The 19,510-nt window shown below is 39.8% G+C and overlaps 1 protein-coding gene across 1 annotated transcript in view; it reads left to right on the forward strand.

Moving 5' to 3' along the window:
- The window catches only part of OPRK1 (opioid receptor kappa 1), a 37,744-nt gene extending 26,816 nt beyond the window's left edge, over positions 1–10,928 (forward strand). The window contains exons 3-4 of the mRNA XM_084621671.1: positions 1,435–1,787; positions 9,990–10,928. Coding sequence (XP_084477797.1) covers positions 1,435–1,787; positions 9,990–10,522 — 886 coding nt within the window. The 3' untranslated portion in view covers positions 10,523–10,928. The remainder of the gene's footprint in view (positions 1–1,434; positions 1,788–9,989) is intronic.
- Positions 10,929–19,510: the final 8,582 nt, after the last annotated feature.

The raw sequence follows: 19,510 nt of genomic DNA on the forward strand, positions 1-19,510 counted from the left end.
GAACAATAATGCCTGTTTGCACACACATTTGAGATCTGTGGGTAGAACAAAGTTGAACAAGGAAAAGTTGTTGTGAATCTTATAATACTTTCAGATCTAGAGGGGGAAAAGTATTCTCGAAAAGAAAAGTAGTAGAGTCAAAAGCAGATCCAGGTTTCCTGAGACCCAGTCTCTTGTACAATCAGCAAAACCACAACTGCCCTAGAATAATAGTGCCAGACTAGTGACTCCATTGCCTCAGCAATGAAAATGAACCTAGCTCCATTCCATGTTTTTTGCTGGTAACTGATCATATGACATCAATAATGATAAAGCATTATCAGCATATTCACATCGACAATGATGAGCAACAATCAATATTCTGTTGTGTGCCACCTCAGAAACTTTAAGGGCCCACAGTTGAAAATGTGGCCCCCATAGTTTTGTATTCTATTGCCAGCCACATTTCTTAATTGGTGTTACACAAACCAATAAAATCAGTTTTGCTTGAATGTATATAGAGAAAATAGTGTTAGAGTTAATGTAATTTTTATGGACTCGAGTAGCCTATTTAACCAGGTATCTTATTCTACACTCTACAGACCACTCAGCTGGTGTAAATTGGCATAGCTCCAGTGAAATCAATTGAGAGATGTTAATTTACACCAGCTGAGGATTTGGCCCTGCAAGAGTAATGATTAATGATTAATTCATGCCATAGCACGATGAGTTGAGGATACCCATTACTTCTGTAAAAAAAAACAAAAAACCCAACAACAGGCAGTAAGGGTACATTTACACTGCAATAAAAAAGGCATGGCACCAAATCTCAGAGCCCAGGTCAATTGACTCAGGCTGTGGGGCTAAAAATTTGAGTGTAGCTATTTGGGCTCAAGCTGGAGCCTAGATTCGGAGACCCGACTCCCTCATGGGGCTTCAGAGCTTGGGCTCCAGCCCGACCTGGAACATCTACACTGCAATTTTTAGTCCCACACTTTGAGCCCCACCAGTCCAAGTCAGCTGACCTGGGCCAACCACATCCATGCTATGGATCTTTTATTGCAGTGTAGATGTATTCTCAGATGCTTGTAAGGAAAGGAACTGCTAGAATTTTCTATCACTTGCAAATGAAGCAAATTATATTCTGATTTATTTGTAGTTGGATTTTAGAGGATGAAACTAAATCTAGTATTTTTATAATGGCTTGACTAATTTACATGATCCCATTAAAATTATTCAAAAATCCATTTCTGCCTCTGGCAAGTAAATCTAATTGGTGATGCAGCAGCAGCAACATAGCTGAGAGACTAAATGTAACATATTTAAAATAATCCCTCAGTCTTGAACGTGCTTGCATTTTTGTCCAAAAGTTTGTTACAACACAGTTTCCCTAATACAGTAGCTTCATATGCGAATGTGTTGTTATAATTAAGATTTATTTTTCTTGTACTTCAGGTATACAAAGATGAAGACGGCAACAAACATTTATATTTTCAATCTGGCTATGGCAGATGCTTTAGTTACTACGACTATGCCTTTCCAAAGCACTGAATACCTGATGAACTCTTGGCCATTTGGGGATGTGCTGTGTAAAATAGTTATTTCAATTGACTATTATAACATGTTTACCAGCATATTCACATTGACCATGATGAGTGTTGATCGATACATTGCTGTGTGTCACCCCGTGAAAGCCCTGGACTTCCGCACTCCTCTCAAGGCAAAGATAATCAATATCTGTATCTGGCTATTGTCCTCGTCTGTTGGTATATCTGCCATAGTCCTTGGAGGCACTAAAGTCAGAGAAGGTGAGTATAATTTTGATCACTTAAACTCAAATGCTTTTGCTTCTAAAATAATATAAATGTAACTTGGAATACTGAGTAGAGTAGAAACTTATTGAATCACACTTCACTAATTTGTGCATCATTTAATTTGTACATAAAAAACCCGGTCACATTTTCTCAGCAAAATTGTAATAGTGGAATACTTCTCTAAGAACTCATATTTCTAAGACTTCAATATTTAAATATGCTACAGAATATTATAGTATGAAATATTATAGTTAAAGATAAGATACACTGGTCAACTAAATGAACAAAGGACATTTTATGATGCATTATCCTTGATAGGTCAAGGAGGAAAAGGTCAGGATAAAAGTCTGAGATCTGGCTGGAGAACTTCATAAGAGAAGTTTCAGTGGAGATCAGAAAATGGAAGCCAGATTGGTGTTTGAAGAGTGTCAAGCAGAATTAGAAGTTAAAGGCTGATTGTAAATAATCAATTCAAGGCGCTTAGAGAAGAAGAGGGGAAAGAAGATAGGTCATAGTAGCTGGAGAGAAAAGTATGTCAAGGGAGGAGTTGGGAGTAGGAGCAAGATAGGGCAACAGAGAGGCATAGGGTCTATGGGACAGGTATCCCAAGCTCCCATATACTATCATGGGAACTGGCATTCTGAGTAAGGACTGCAGGATTAGCCCTTAGACGCAGAGTTTCACTGTAACTGGACATGCATGCACAAATGAGTTTCAGTGAATCGGAGTACTCTATTGGCCCAATAGATCAGTGCTTTAAACCATGCCAAGTGGGTGTAAAGCACAACCATCCTGATGAGGTAGAGTTGAACATTTAATTTGCACAAGCTACAAAGTAGAAGGCAGCAGAGAATCAGGCCCTATAAAGCAGAATGCTCTGTATTCCAAATGGAGGAACATCTGAGGAGAAAGTGGAAACATTTTGATGCCATGCTTCTTCAATGAAAGGTTTAAATGCATAAGATTAGTAGGTCTTGACTTTTTTAGGCAGAGTCAGAATAAGTACTACTTAGAAGACCAAAAAGCCATGTATTGTAATCTATATCTGCTTTCCTCTAAATATTTGTGTCACTTGGAAGATTATGAATTCCAGTGCGTATTCAGTGACTTCAGATTCCATCTTAAGTAAATATAAGCCATATTATGAAACTCCCTCCCCCCCAAGAAGATAAGGACAATTGTAGCTCTTGTGCTCTCTCTCATTCAAGAACTTCATTGGGTTAGCACTTTGAGCCACCCAAAAAAGGGTGAGGATGGAGCAGCAATGTGGTGTGGCCATGACCCCACTTCTATGGCATCCATCATCACACCTGGCCAGCCGTGGAGTGGAGCTCATGTTCCTCTTATGGGGCATAATAGTGGCTGCATATCTCTAAGCATTATGGAACTCTAGCAGACATGAACCTATGAACTTTATGGAAGACTGCTCTACCCATTTATGAAAGCAGCCGCTACTGATTTCACTTCCTGTTAAATCGTTTGGTATAGATACATGTAAACAAAACATTAATGCTCATTAGCGAGTGCAGAGAGGAAACTTATTGGCTATTGGTCTGCACTGGTGTGCAAAACATGGATTTTGTTCCTGATCTTGATCTTGGGTTGGCTGGGGTTGCAGACAGAGTGCTCTGGGAACAATGCATTCAGATCTTTGGAAAGAAAGTGTCTTCTTTTGCTTTGCAGCAGTGGTTCTCAACTTGTGGCCCAGTCAGCACAGAGCTACGGCCCATGTGACATCCTCAGGGCCATACAGCTAGTACTGGATGCGGCCCACAATGGTAACTAGGTTGAGAACCACTGCTTTGCAGAAACTTTTTTGACTAATAAAGCATTGACAGTCTCAATAAAGCAATGACTGCCTCTGGAAAGAGTGCTTTCCAGGTATCCTCCGCTGGGAAGAATAGTTGTCTGGCTTGCTTATATTATATTTTAAAAGATGTGAAACACTTAAGTCAGCAAGGTACCTAGGAATGTGTCTAGCTTTTTAAGCACATGAGTAATCCTATTCACTATAGTGGGGTAGAGGTGCTTAAGAGTTAGTCATGCACCTAAGTGCCCTGTTGAATCAGGATGTGAGTGAGCTTCTTACTCCCAAAACTGAGACTGATAACTGTGCACAGCAAGATTGGGCACTGTTTGCAAATGCACTTCCGTGCTGACTGCAAAACCCCTGCATTTCTAATTGTCAGCCTCATTTGAGTAACTATGGCCAACTATATTATCTGGTGCTTATTTGAAATTAACAAATAAATTGGGAGTAGGATGAACAGAGCCGTCTCTTGAGTATGGCAAATTGGGGCGACCGCTGCAGGCCCTGTGCTTTGGGGGCCCCGGGGTCCGGTGCGATTGGCCGGTGCGGTTGGTCCCAGAAGTGACAGATTTGTGACTTCCGCCTCGGGCTCCGCACCCCCGTAGGGATGGCCCTGAGGATGAAGTGACTAAGCTACTTTTTTCACTTCCAACCAAAGTTTAGGTTTAACCTCTAATTCCTCAGTGAGGAAAAGTATTTCTGGGTAGGACTCTGTGTGGTCAGTTTAACATCTGAGCATCAAATGACCTTGCCCATCTCTAAAAATTATTCTCTTAGATTGTCTAGCCCATCTAGTTCTCCTAATGCAGGATTATTCCCAACAGTGTATTTGCTAACACTTCCTTCCTGCAGCATAAGTTTGATATGTTTGACCTTAACAGAGTTTCTCCTTTACTGACAGACCAATCTCTTAAAAAATGCAGAATTCTAGTTTCTTCCAAGGCCCTGATCCTGCAAACTGGCCATGAACAAATTCAGGCTGGAAATTAGAAAAAGGTTTCTAACCATCACAGAGGTGAGGTTCTGGAACAGCTTCCCACTAGGAATTGTCAGGGCAAACAACTTAATTAGTTTTGAGAGAGAGCTGGACATATTTATGAGTGTTTTTGTGCATCGTGGTTTCTTGTGATGGTGGTGGGGGTAGGGCTCAAAAGCCCTGAGGCTCACTTCCAGATTTTGTCTTATGTTCCTAATAACTCATTCTTCAGGGTTTAAGCGGCCACCTGCAGGGGGTCAGAAAGGGATTTATCCTCCCCCCCATATATTCTGTTTTTAAAAAAATCTCCTTTTTCTGAAGCATCAGGGATGGCCACAGTTGGAGATGGGACATGGGCCTGGGGATCAGATGGATTCGGGGGAAGCAAGGCTCTGAAGTGGCACTGAGCATTCTCTTTCTCAGTTGCTTGTAGGTTGGCCAAGTGCCCAGTTTTTGACCAGAAAGTCCAGTTGAAAAGTGGACCTGACAGTGTCCGGTCAGATCTACTGACTGGACACCCAAAGTCCGGTTACTGCGAGTTGGGGAGGTGGAGAGGTGCCAGGTCATCACCCACGCCAGCCCCTACTCAGCCGGGGCTTACTGACTCTTACCTTCATTGGGTGGCTGCAGCTCTCAGCCCCGGCTCCGCAGGCAAGTCCCTCCTGATCTGGGTGGCAGGAGGGGAAAATCAGTGAGCGACATGGGGGAGGGGAGAAGAGGAGTAGATGGGGGCGGGGCCTCAGGGGCATAGGTGGGGCAGGAGTGTGGCCTTGTGGGGAAGAGGCGGGGCAAGGAAGTTCCAGCATTCCTCCGGAGTGTCCGGTTTTTAAATATTACCAAGTTGGCAACCCTAGTTGCTTGGCTGGCTGGTCCTTGCTCACATGCTCAGGGTCTGCTAGCCATATGTGGGCTCAGGAAGGAATTTTCCCCCAGCTCAGTCTGGCAGTGACCATGGGGGATTTTCACCTTCCTCTGCAGCATGTGCGTGTGTGTCATTTGCCAGAATTTTCTGGATTTATTTTACTTTGCCATTTCCCTGCCATTGTGGGGGCTTTGGGTAAATTAAAGTAAATATTTTACTAAAATATATTTAGCTAAGGTGGAATCTGAGTCAATTCCAACAGTTTCTTATTATGTAATTGAAAAATATAAAAGAAGGTACTGGACCTAAATCCACAGCAATGTACAATATTCTGCACTTTTTTGAGTATTTGAAGTAATTTTTAATTTAAAGTTAAAGGAATGTGGATTACAGATAAATGTACATGTTCTTACTGAACTACTTTGTCTATATATTCAAAGCTAATTTGGTAAGTAATTGGTTTCACCAGTTCTTTAAATTTCCAACCCAGAAGACTTTAACTTATTAGAAGTTCGAAGATCTGAGAATAGCAGCTATGAAATTCATATGCACAAAACTCATCTAAAACTCATAGAAACATGAAAAAGAAAATGAGTAAATTGAGTATCTTTCAAATATTGCTCTAATCGGTTTTGTTAATGTCAGGAACTGGATTTTTTTTTTGAGAGAGAGAGAGTTTTAAGACTTTTAAATTTGTTTTGTTCCAGGAAAAAAAGAAATGTTTTTGAATACCATTGGCGTTAACAGGGAATTTTAAGTATGAAAGTAAAATAGAAGCAACATTTCTTATTTCTCTCAAAATGTAAATCATGTGCTATACAAATATAAAATCTTTTGCATGAGAATCTAATAACATTAAGTAACTTTTGCACTGTAGCCTTTAACAGGGCCAGTCTTAGCATGTTTCCAAGGTAAAAAAAAATATTTTGCTTCCACCTTCTTTCTCAGCCTCCTCCCCACGCAATAATGTATTAACTGTGATACTGCTTCAAAATAACAAATACAGGGATTTGCTATGGTTTTCCAGACCCCACAATGACAGCTTTGAATGACCATGAGGACATTGTGAATAATCTGAGATCATTAGGAAATGCAGTGATATGTTTTCAAGCGTAATGACCATTTTAACATCATTTTGCTCTTTTGCTACAGGGAGGTCTAGAAACTTTTCAAAATAATGAAAGCTAAATCTAATATCAAATTCTCCTTTGCATTTTTTGTTCCTTTGGAGAACCACAGAGGCCACCCCTTTCTTTAATACAGACAGTATGAAGGAGGTCTATATTGTGCTTTCTGCTACTTAGGAAATGCATTAACTGCATTGCACAAGAATGAGATAGCTAAAAAATATAGACATTTGTTCCCAGACTCCATAAAGCTGTCACATTTATTAATTGAGAGAGTGTAAAAAGAAATGAGTTGACATCTAAATCAAATATTTTCCGTAATTTATCTTGCAAAAACATGCAATACAGTATCAAAAATTTGGTGAATACTATAGCTGAGAGGACAAAGGAAGAGCTGTTTCACAAAGGATTTTGAAATTTGGCTTCATTAGAATTGGAACAAAACCTAAAAATTTCAAAATTCTCCATGAAGGAAAATTCTGAAAAAAATCAGTTTCAGATCAATCAAAATTTGACAACATTAAATTGAATATTTTATACTTATATATCTATTTTGTACATATTATAGAATATATAATAAAATACAAGATAAATAATTTTGAAAAAATGTCATTCCAAAATGAAAAAATCAAAAAGTTTTATACAAAAATCTTAAAATAGGATGTATCAGCACTTTCAGAAGTTTTTTCCCTTCAGTTTGGATGGGCTAGAGTTCACTTCATTGTCCTTCTCCAATGCCTAAAAAAACCCCAACTCCCACAGAAAAGCAGCTGGAGACCCAGAATTAGTCTCTAAGGATTTTCAGTAAGGATTGCACAGAGTCAACCTCCCCACATTCAAGTCCCCAAAAGAAATGAACTTAATTAAGTACCAACTGTATAAAATCTTATGATAAAGAAACATAATAAATAATAATAATAACAATGTTTATAACATGGCTATTTTATAATCCACAAACATTATCTTTACTATTATACATACATGTAAAAAAAGAAAACAAATTAAATCTAAACAGTCAGTTCCCGCAGAAACACAGTGAGAAGAAACTCAGAGTTCCCAAAAAGCTTAGTTTGAGTTCACCCAAGTCTCAGAGTCTTTGATAATCAAATCTATACAATCTGCTGAGTCAAAAGCAACATCTTCCCTCCACTTGCTTGTAGGAATCTTCAGCTGGACTCCATGCAGACTCTTCCCCTGCTGAAATCACAGTTAGCCAGTCAGCTAACTGATTAATCAACCACTCAGTTAAGTCTATAGATTTAAAACAAAAACAAAAACAAAAAAAAAACTGTTACAAGAAAAATGCAAAAAAAATGAGACTAGCAAAATAAATGACTTTCTCCATCATCACATTTAAATAAAAGAAAAGTTAGTGACTCATACTAGTTGAGACAATTTAACGACATTCAAAATTTGAACAACATTCAAAGTATTCAATTAAAATAAAAGAAATGAGTTTTCCCTCATGATTTTCCCTTTCTATAATTAACATTGCCCATGCTTCTCTTTTGGAGGGTTAACAATATCACTAACATGCTGCAAAATAATTCAGAGCTAGGGAAAACACCCTACTTCCTTCTCCTGGGCTCAGCTCCTCCCAACCCACAAAGGATACATGGCCTTTTGTATAGCAGTTGCCCTGACTTCTTGCTCTCATGGAGTCTGACTCCAGCAGCTAGTTATTATAAACTATTGAGCATACCTCAAACTACCACACCCAACTCCAGAAACTTCTGGATGTGGAGTGCTAATTGTTCATCTGCCTAGCAACAGTGACCCAGACACAGCTCACTCCTACTCACCACTCAATAGATCTCTTAAAGAGATATCTACCTAGTAGGCACATGGGTTCCACAGACAGGAATGAAAGCCAAACTACCAGTCATAGTAAAAAAATGCCCAGTAAACACTAATGGAGAATCTGACCCTTTGTCTTGTTTTGCCATTTATCTTGTGTCTTGTTTTTCCTTGTGCCTGGTTTATATGATGAAATACTACACTGAGGTAAGCAAATGAACCCAAGAATATCACACTGACTACAAGCCTCCTGTATGATGAAGTAAGACTAGAACATAAAATAAAATGTCAGCATGTGACCCCCATTCATAATATTGCAGTAAGAAACGAAGTGAACTGATGTCAATGGGGTCAAATCCTGCAGTCCCTACTCAGACAGAATTCTCAATGAAGTGTTCTGCAAAAGGAGCAGCTCAGTTAGACTCTGCGTATACCAGTTTGCTTTACCTAAGATTCATTTAAAAAAAGATATTTCGAAGGGAATGTAGCACTCAGACTGCATAGTGTTTGCACTGAAGAAAGCATGTGGGAAAACATTTCTGCAAAGTAATTGTCTCATTGCAAGACTGTTTCATGATGGCAGAAATCTCACGAGATCAGCTAACCTGATGAGATTTCCACCATTCAGGATGGCAGAAATTTACCCTTTTTTGGTTAAAATAGCATGAAAGCAGCTACAAGATTTCAATTCAATTAAACCAGTGGTGGAGCTATTAAGGAGGGGTGTGTGTGTGTGTGTGTGTGTGTGACTCCCACCCCAGCTAACCTTTGGATGTATGTGTATCGGCTTTCACACAGGGCTTATGGTTGAGTCCACCCCATGCTCACCTGGCAGAGGCAGTTCCTGTCCTGCGGAGCTGGGCCCAGCTCCCCACTCCGGGTGCTGTGACACAGTTTGCAGGTTTGTGTGGTGCTGAGACCCCATGTGCAATTTCACAATGCCATTCACTTAAATTTGGCCCACACAAACCTCCATCATGATGGAGAGGTGCCCCGGCCAAACCTGAATGGCGCTGTGATCCCCATGCTCCAAGTCGCAACACCATTCATTAAAATTTGCCCTGACTGCCCTTCTTTCATGATGGAGAGGTGGCCAGGCCAAACCTGAATGGTGCTGTGGCCCCATGCACCAGGCTCCAATGGTTGGAGTGAAGAGCCAGACCTAGTCCTGTGGGACAGGACTGTTGCTTTCCAGTGAGTGTCAGGCCTCCAGCTCACCAACAACCCATCGCCCCTCCCCCAGTTGGCTCTGCCACTGCATGGAACCTGGCCTCAAATCAAACTGAGATCCAGAGCCTAACAACTGTTCAGTGCATCTCTATATATCGTATTTTTGTGCCTCTGTAGGTTTGATGCCGCTCTTGTGCACAAAAGTTTGTAATATAAAATGTAATATAACACATTTTAAAATATTCTCCAACTAGTCCTGAAAGACAGCAGTGGAAAACCAGTTTCAATGACAATGGAAAGCAATTATTGGAGTGATTTAATGATAACTCCATTTATTTGTGTCACATTACATGGTAATCACTTTTGCAAGCTTATACTGTAATGCAGCTATAGGTTGGAATGTCTAATAATAAAGCAATTTTCTTCTTCTTCTTCTTGCCTCCTCCATTTATAGATACTGCTAGTACTGAATGTTCTTTGCAGTTTCCAGACCCTGATTATATGTGGTGGGACATCTTCATGAAAATCTGCGTCTTTGTCTTTGCGTTTGTTATTCCAGTTCTCATTATCATTGTTTGCTATACCCTGATGATCCTGCGCTTGAAGAGCGTACGACTTCTCTCAGGGTCTCGAGAAAAAGACCGAAACCTTCGTCGGATCACCAGATTGGTTCTTGTTGTTGTGGCAGTTTTCATTATCTGTTGGACTCCCATTCACATTTTTGTGCTGGTTGAGGCACTAGGGGATGTGCCCCATAGCACTGCAGCAATCTCCAGCTATTATTTCTGTATTGCTTTGGGTTACACCAACAGCAGTCTAAATCCTATCCTGTATGCTTTTTTGGATGAAAACTTCAAGCGCTGTTTCAAAGACTTCTGCTTTCCCTTTAAGATGAGGATGGATAGGCAGAGCACCAGCAGAGTCAGAAACACAGTTCAAGACCCTGCTTACCTGAGGGAAGTGGATGGGACAAACAAACCAGTATGACTAGTCGTGGAGATGTCATCTTACTGTCCTCAAGGAATAGGAGAATCAAACGATCTTGGACTAACTCAAATAACCACTGTGGTTTGAGACATTTTTGATAATATTTGGGACTTCTCACAGTTTGAACTAAAATACGTTAATTGCTTAGAACAGGGAATTCCCCAAAATAAGCTCAAAGGAAAAAGATGACTGACTGCCAGATTTTGGAACCATATTTACAATGGAGCTGAGCAAGTGGTAAAATACCCACTTTCAGCAAGGTAGGAAGTGCTTCATACTGTATTAGGTGACTCTGGACAAGAAAAAAATTGAACTGTTCTTCTTATAGAACACATCTGCCACCTTCTAGTCTATACCAAGCAACGTTTGGTGATAACACTAAATCAGATTATGGCAGAAACTCTGTTTTGACCTAAAAATCTTTGCTTCAGACAAACAAAAAGAAGGCATCCTAACTTATTTTGCTGCTTTACAATGAATAGTATCAGTTCTGAGACTACAAAACATGGCAGAGCTATGTAATCAAAATTCTCATTAACTACTTTGTGTGAAATAACATACGTTTGTCTGTATTGTGGAGATCCAGTTTAAGCATGATCTGCCTTCAGACCAAAATGATTTTATTGTGTCTGTGTATTGTGAAAACTTTTCAATGCTTAAAAAAAATCAAGATTTAAAGATAATCCTTAATATATTTTAGCATATGTTAAGTCACATACGATGCTTACTGTCTTTATATGTGATTCTCCAAAAGATGTATATCTATTGATTGTGGATATTCCAGTATGCCTTTCAACAACTTGTTGTTCAGCAAAATACTAGAAAAATGCAAAGAATTCTTGACCGGTCACTAAATTGTTAAAAAGAACAGTATAACAAAAGACTCAACAGTAAAAGAGCAAACGGGCATGGCTAAAATTAATGTTATATTAGCTGTCCTTGATATATACACAATTTCAGAAAATTTTAAAAAGTAAAGAATGTATACATGAACTAGTTACTAAAAATGTAGTAAATTGACACAAAAATCAATGAGAGTTAATTGCATTTATAAGTACACACTATGGCACTGGCTAGACTAGAGAAAGCTCTCATTGCACATTTAGTCACATTGATACATTTAGCCTCAAAAGAGTCTTACAAATTGAGTAAGTAGTATTACCTCAATTTTTCAATAAAGGTGTGGAAGGCAAGGCAAAGAGAATGTAAGTGACTTGCCCAAGGTTATAAGGTAAGTTTATTGCAGAGCTGAGACTATACTATGGAACATCAGTCTCCCACCCCTGTGTTTTTAACTACTAGAATAACCACACCATCTAGGATCTTAATCTTACTCCCATTGAAGTTAATGGGAGTGTTGCTGTTGTGTTCATTGGGAGCAGAATTAGACACCAAGCGAACACCAAATGTTTGATCATTTTCATCACTCATAGTAAAGACATGAGGTCTCCATCATAGTTTACAGTGCAATTCAACTGGAGGCTGTTTTGTTGGTGCTTTAAGTGGCCTCTTAACTCCAAGCAGACATGTATGATTTTAAATAAAGATACATGTGCCAATATTTTCAATAATGGGTGCCTAAATGTAGGCTCCTAAGTTCATATTTAGGTACCTAAGTGAGTGCAGAGTCCATAGACTGCTGGGTGCCCAGCACTTTTGAAATTCATGCCACTTACTTAGGCACTTAAGCATTTAGGACTGTAACTTTAGGTCCTCTTGAAAATACTGGCCACAGTATCTGGTTAAATCTAGTACTTTCTGATTGTGCCTATAGGGCCAAAATTTAATCATTTTTGTTGCTCTCCTCTGGACTTTCTCCAATTTGTCCACATCTTTCCTGAAATGTGGCATCCAGAACTGGACCCAATACTCCAGCTGAGGCCTTATCAGCATGGAGTAGAGTGGAAGAATTACTTCTTGTGTCTTGCTTACAAAACTCCTGTTAATACATCCCAGAATGATGTTTGCTTTTTTTGCAAGAGTATTACCCTGTTGACTCATATTTAGCTTGTGATCCACTCTGACCTCCAGATCCCTTTCCGCAGTACTCTTTTCTAGGCAGTCATTTCCCATTTTGTATGTGTGCAATTGATTGTGCCTTCCTAAGTGGAGTGCTTTGCATTTGTCCTTATTGAATTTCATCCTATTTACGTCAGACCATTTCTCCAGTTTATCCAGATCATTTTGAATTTTAATCCTATCCGCCAAAGCATTTGCAATCCCTCCTGGCTTGGTGTCCTCCGCAAACATTATAAGTGTACTCTCTATGCCATTATCTAAATCACCAATGAAGATATTGAACAGAACCAGACCCAGAACTGATTTCTGTGGGACACCACTTGATATGTCCTTCCCGTTTGACTGTGAGCCACTGATAACCACTTTCTGGGAATGGTTTTCCAACCAGTTATGCATGCACTTTATAGTAGCTCTATCTAGGCTATATTTTCCTAGTTTGTTTATGAGACGGTCACACAAGACAGTATCAAAAGCCTTACTAAAGTCAAGATATACCACATTTACTGCTTCCCCCCTATCCACAAGGCTTATTACTCTTTTAAAGAAAGCTATTAGGTTGGTTTGACATGGTTTGTTCCTGACAAATCCACGTTAACTGTTACTTATAACCTTATTATTTTCTAGGGTTGCAAATTGGTTGCTTGATTATTCACTCCATTATGTTTCTGGGTACTGAAGTTACAATGGCTGGTCTGTAATTCCCCAGGTTGTCCTTATTTCCCTTTTTATAGATGGGCACTATATTTGCCATCTTCCAGTCCTCTGGAATCTCTCCCGTCTTTGATGAGTTTTCAAAGATAATCACTAATGGTTCAGGTATCTCCTCAGTGAGTTTCTTGAGTATTCTTGGATGTATTTCATCAGGTCCTGCCGATTTGAAGATATCTGACTTGTCTAAATACTTTTTAGCTTGTTCTTTCCCTATTTAAGCCTCAGATCCTACCTCATTGTCACTGGTGGTCACTATGTTAGATGTCTGATCACTACTAACCTGAACCAAATAAGTCATTTAGCACTTTTGAGATTTCCATATTTTCTGTTATTGTCTTTCCCCACTCACTGAGTAATGTCCTTGGTCTTCCCCTTGCTTCTAATATATTTGTAGAATTACTTTTTGTTACCCTTTATGTCTCTAGCTAGTTTAATTTCATTTTGTGCCTTGGCCTTTTTAATTTTGTTCCTACATGCTTGAAGTTGTTTATTTATATTCATCCTTCCTAATTTGAGATAGTTTCCACTTTTTGTAGGCTCTTTTCTGAGTTTCAGATCACTGAAGATCTCCTGATTAAGCCAGGGTGGTCTCTTGCCATACTTCTTATCTTTCCTGTGCAGTGGGATAGTTTACTTTTGTGCCCGTAACAATGTCTTTTTCAAAAAACTGCCAACTCTCTCAAACTGTTTCTCCCCTTAGACTTCCTTCCCATGGGATCTTACCTATCAACTCCCTGAGTTTGCTAAAGTCTTTCTTCTTGAAATCCATTATCTTTATTCTGCTGTTTTCCTCCTACCATTCCTTAGAATCATGAACTCTATCATTTAATGATCACTTTCACCCAAGCTGCCTTCCACTTTTTAATTCACAACCAGTTCCTCCCTATTTGTCAAAAATCAAATCTAGAACAACCTCTCCCCTGGTTGCTTTCTCCACCTTCTGTAATAAAAATTTGTCTCCAATGCATCTCAAGGACTTTTTGGATAATCTGTGCCCTGCTGTATTATTTTCCCAACAGATGTCTGGGTAGTTGAAGTCCCCCATCACCACCAAGTCCCATGCTTTGGATGATTGTTAGTTTTTTAAAAAAGTCTCATCCATCTCTTCCTGGTTAGGTGGTCTATAGTAGACCCCTACCATGCTATCACCCTGTTGTTTCCCACTTTTATCCTTACCTAGAAGAAGGATTGAAAAAATTGGGTTTGTTTAGTCTGGGGAAGAGAGGACTAAGGGGGGAACATGATAACAGTTTTCAAGTACATAAAAGGTTGTTACAAAGAGGAGGGTGAAAAATTGTTTTCTTTAACCTTTCACAATAGGACAAGAAGCAATGGGCTTAAATTGCAGCAAGAGAGGTTTAGGTTGGACATTAGGAAAATCTTCCTAACTGTCAGGGTAGTTAAGTAGTGGAACAAATTGCCTGGACAGGTTGTGGAATCTCCGTCATTGGAGGTTTTTAAGTACAGGTTACACAAACCCCTGTTAGGAATGGTCTAGTATTATCTAGTCCTGCTTTGAGTGCAGGCTACTGGAGTAGATGACCTATTGAGGTCCTTTCCAGTCCTACACTTCTGTGATTTGATTTGCACGTGCACATCTGTGATTTGGCGGACGCAAGTCAGGCAGCTGCAAAGACTGCACATTCTCAACTCTGAAAACCTGGCTCATAATTCTTTAGTTAAACTTTGCCTAAATGGCTGTACTCCTTTCTAAATAATCTAGCATTCAAAGAGATAGTGAATTTTACCCTGAGCTATCAGATGTGCCTAATGTACGAAGGGCAAAATTCTAGTCTCTAAATCTAAATGTGGATCTACATTCTACTGCATATCTGCCCTCCTCTATGAAGAATTCTTAAGAGAACCATAGGGTAGATATGAAACAGGTTTTGTCTTTAATATGGTAATTAACAATGTATAACTATACATTTTTTAATTTAAATAATATGGTATGACAAGAGACGACAATTCAAATGTTTGGAAAGCAATCCAAAAACCCTGTTCAAAGGAGAAAATTATACATGAATGGTAAAGCATCTTCCAGTTATTTAAAATAAACTTGTGGGGAAATGTGGAAAAAGAGGAGTGAATGGACTTGACCCCATGAGTTCTTCTCATTCTAAAAAAAAAGTGTATTGTGTTCATATTTTGCTAGTGTACTGTATATATATATGTGTGTTTAAATAGAGGTGTTATTCTCTGCATTACATGCATTGCCCTGCCTTGTAATGAAAAATCAATGTAGCTCTTAAGTTGTAAAATAGAACTCTAATAATCAAATTTGTGTTTTGACTTGGTTATTTATTTAAATCACCTGACCTGTCTTAGTGGGGAAAAGAATCAGCTCCTAGTAATTTCTATATGATTTGCAAATGTTATACTTGCTGAAGAATCATACAAATGTTCTTAAGGTTGTTTTTTCCCTGGGAAGATTCATGGATGAATCAGTCTGGATAAAGCAGCAGGGGGTGAGAAAGTCATCTAAGCTAATTTGCAACAGCTGAGGATGTGACCCCGCAACATTTACTTTATCCTATTAGCAAGTCTAAAGCATTTCTTAGAGGAAACATGAAAAAAGTGGCTTATGCAGAAAAGACATTTCACTAGTTGCAAGGTTTTGGCAATGCTGCCAAAAACACAATTCCAAGGGATTATTACTGAATTGTATTGAAACTTGTACACTTAGGCTATGTCTACGCTACCACTTAGAGAAAAAAACACATTCCTGAGCAACATAAGTTACACCAACGTAAGCGCCGGTGTGGACAGGGCTATGTTGGCAGGAGAGAGCTTCTCCCACCGACATAGCTACTGCTGCTTTTGGGGGGTGATTTAATTATGTCCATGGTAGAGCTCTCTCCTGTCAGCATAGAGCAGCTACATGAGAGATCTTACAGCAGCTGCTGCCTCCGTACAGCGGTGCTGCTGTAAGGTCTCTAGTGTAGACATAGCCTTAGTCTCTTTTTTTGAAATCTCATCTAAACCTCTGTGTCATAATGGGTGATAGCAACTGGATAGATAGGTCTGACTGTGTGGTATTCCATATTTATATCTTCTAGGTCCATCCCTTCTCTGATATCATGGTTAGCTCTGCCAGTGACCTGTCGGGGTGGGGGAGGTTGCCTTTTCTGCAGTGCGGGGGCCTGGGTTGCTGGCTAGGATCACCTGGGTATATCTCACTTACTCAATGCCCAGAAGAATCTGATTATCAGAGGGATAGCCTTGTTAGCCTATTTCCACAAAAACAACGAGGAGTCCAGTGGCACCTTAAGGATTAACAGATTTATTTGGGCATAAGCTTTCATTGGGAAAAAACCCACTTCTTCAGATGCACTTCTTCCTGGGGCATTGGTGCACCTCACTCCCTCCTATTCTCTGCCTGTGGCACACAATAGTTTAGTCTCCTGAGGATCATAATACCTTGGTCTAATGCCAGTTCTTGGGATAAGGTGTTGGTGGCCTGGTGACGTTGGTGGCCTGTGCTGTACGGGAGGTCAAACGTCGCTAGATGATCTGGTGGTCCCTTTTGGCCTTAAACTCTGTGATTTTTCTTTGGTTAACCCAATGCTTTGGTTTAAAATGATCTCACCCACAGGACTGATTGAAATGACTAACAGTAATTGAACAGTCATGTACTGAAAGCATTATAAACACTAGCCAACACTTATTCCTCACGCAAGCTGTAGTCATTTTTGTGCACACTGCGAAGAATAGACACAAGCAAAGAATCCTTAAAGATGCAGCTCACACTGGCCTTGATTCCCATACCTTTACTCAGCTCAACCTTCTTTTTGGATAAAGATTAACTCCTCTTCTCATGATGTTTTGAATTCCCCAAGAAATGATCATTAACAAAAAGAATTAAAATCCAGGTATGTCACAGTTCCAGTGATATGTTGCTTCATTTTACTTACTGCCATGTATTTTACATAGATTGGACATAGTGACCAACATTACTGGAAACACCTCAATACCTAGACTTAGTCCTCTCCGAATTCCACTCCCAAACTGGAAACAAGGGGGCTATCATTGGTCATGTTGCCTTCAGTAATAATTATTAGATGGGCTACAGTTTCTTATTATCTGTGAATAAATTATGCCAGAAGATTTTTTGTTTTGTTTTTTTCAGCCACAGTTATGTTTTCTTATTAACCTAATGAAGGCAGAGAGAGAGCAAGAGAGAAATTATTTAGCTAATTTCCAGCCAGTTGTAACTCAGAGACAGAAAGAAAACATTATTCGATTACAACCAGTCTCTACTAACACACACAGCGCAATAAGATCTCACTTATGGAAGTGCATTTGAGTGAGTGAGGGAAAGTTTCCCCTCACAGATTAAAAAAGCCACTTTAGTACTTTATTTTTGACACCCTAAATAAATAAAATGTAAGAAGAAACAAGTTTCAGGCATTATGCTATCTGGTCATCTGCTCAAAGAAAATTTTAAAGAGTGACTATACATTATTCCTAATAAACAGTCCAACATGTTCTGTCAGCACCAGTGAATAACAACATTGAGCACACTTTCAAGTAGTTGATCACACTAGTTTGAGGTGATTAGTTTGGTAGATAGGGTTAAAAAAGAACTAGATAAATTCATGGAGGATAGGTCCATCAATGTCTATGAGCCAGGATGGGCAGGGATGGTGTCCCTAGCCTCTGTTTGCCAGAAGCTGGGAATGAGCGACAGGGCATGGATGACTTGGTGATTACCTGTTCTGTTCATTCCCTCTGGGGCCACTGTCGGAAGACAGGACACTGGGCAAGATGAACCTTTGGTCTGACCCAGTATGACCGTTCTTATGATACTATCTGATTAAATTCCAAAATAGCAAGAGAAGAGGCAACTTTTGCAGCATTTCTAGTCTACCCAAAACCAGAATCAGTGAAAATCCCAAGGGGAAAACCACTTCTTAGGAGCTAGGTAGCCCACTTTGGCAGACCTAAAAGGGTCAGATACTGTCAGAAAAAGGTGCAAAAGCATTATAGTTACCTTTCTCAGAAATAGTAACACCATTCATTAAGCATATTTCTAAGGATGGATGCAGTGTTTTATCCAAACTGCTGATATAATCATTTTTACATGTTGCCCAACCAATTTTCAAAGTAGGGTAGTGAGACATATCCTCTCAAAATTAGCCAATCAAAATTCTCATATTCAAGTAAAATTTCAAATCCCATGGAACAGGGAAGAGATTTGTAAAAGCACAAAGGGGACTTAGATGCCCAATTGCCATTGAAAATCAGTGAGCCTTACGTGCCTAATTTCAATTTGTGCCTTAGAAAATCTCCTTCCAAAATGATAAAACATATGGCACTTCATTCCAAACTTGGGAAATGAGACTCAAACAACCTGGCCCAGATCCTCAAATCAATGTGACTTAGGTGCCTAACTACCTTTGAGGCTCTGGGCCCTAATGTTTGTCTATGCTTAGCTTCAGGAAGAGATAGGGATGGTTATGATTTTCAAAGAAGTGTCTTAGAGTTTCATGAAACAAAAAACTAAAAAAGGTCACTGGAGCTATATTGATTTAAACCTGGTAAAAGTCTGGCTCCTGATGTTGACTTTACAACTGTTAAGGAGTTGTCCAGCATCCTGATCATATTGCTTGCTCATAGAGAGCTGACATCCAAAAATGGTTGGCATTAAGAAAACAGGACATGCATATCCCTATCAATTAGAAAACTTAAAAAATTATTATAGATGTAAATAGATTTCTGCTGAAATGGAAGGATTGCTTGGTGGAAACATTTTGCTATTAGTTCCACCCAGCTTCTTTTCTAATACAGGGGATTGGAAATATTACTCCTGGGGAATTCTGCACCAATGCGCAAGGACAGCATTCATGACCCCCACAGATTGTACTTTTTCCCTGCCGAAAAAATGGATTGATGTGCCCCTTCCGGGCAGCAATCAGGGGTGAGTGTGTGTGTGTGTCTGGTTCGAGTGGCGCGAGCAACCAGGGGAGATTTAAATCACAGCCTCGTGGGGTGGAGCTAGGCTCTCTCTGTCCTTTTCATTTGCTAACATGGTGTGCCCAGGGCTGGGGATGCCGTGGCTCCTACTGTGTGCTAGGATCCAGATGCTTCTGGCTGGACTGGGAGAGGGGGAGACAGGACTGCCTCTTCCCCTTCACAGGCCACTCCTGGGGCAGGGGCTTAGTCAAACTCACCTCCAGAAATTTCCCCCGCGTGCAGGAAGTTCTGCACCTCCTCCCATTTCCTGCCCCCATTGCTCCCCAGCCGTGGGGGGAGGGG

Source organism: Lepidochelys olivacea (genome assembly GCF_965140295.1).
Source record: "Lepidochelys olivacea isolate rLepOli2 genome assembly, chromosome: 2".
Lineage (NCBI taxonomy): Eukaryota > Metazoa > Chordata > Testudines > Cheloniidae > Lepidochelys > Lepidochelys olivacea.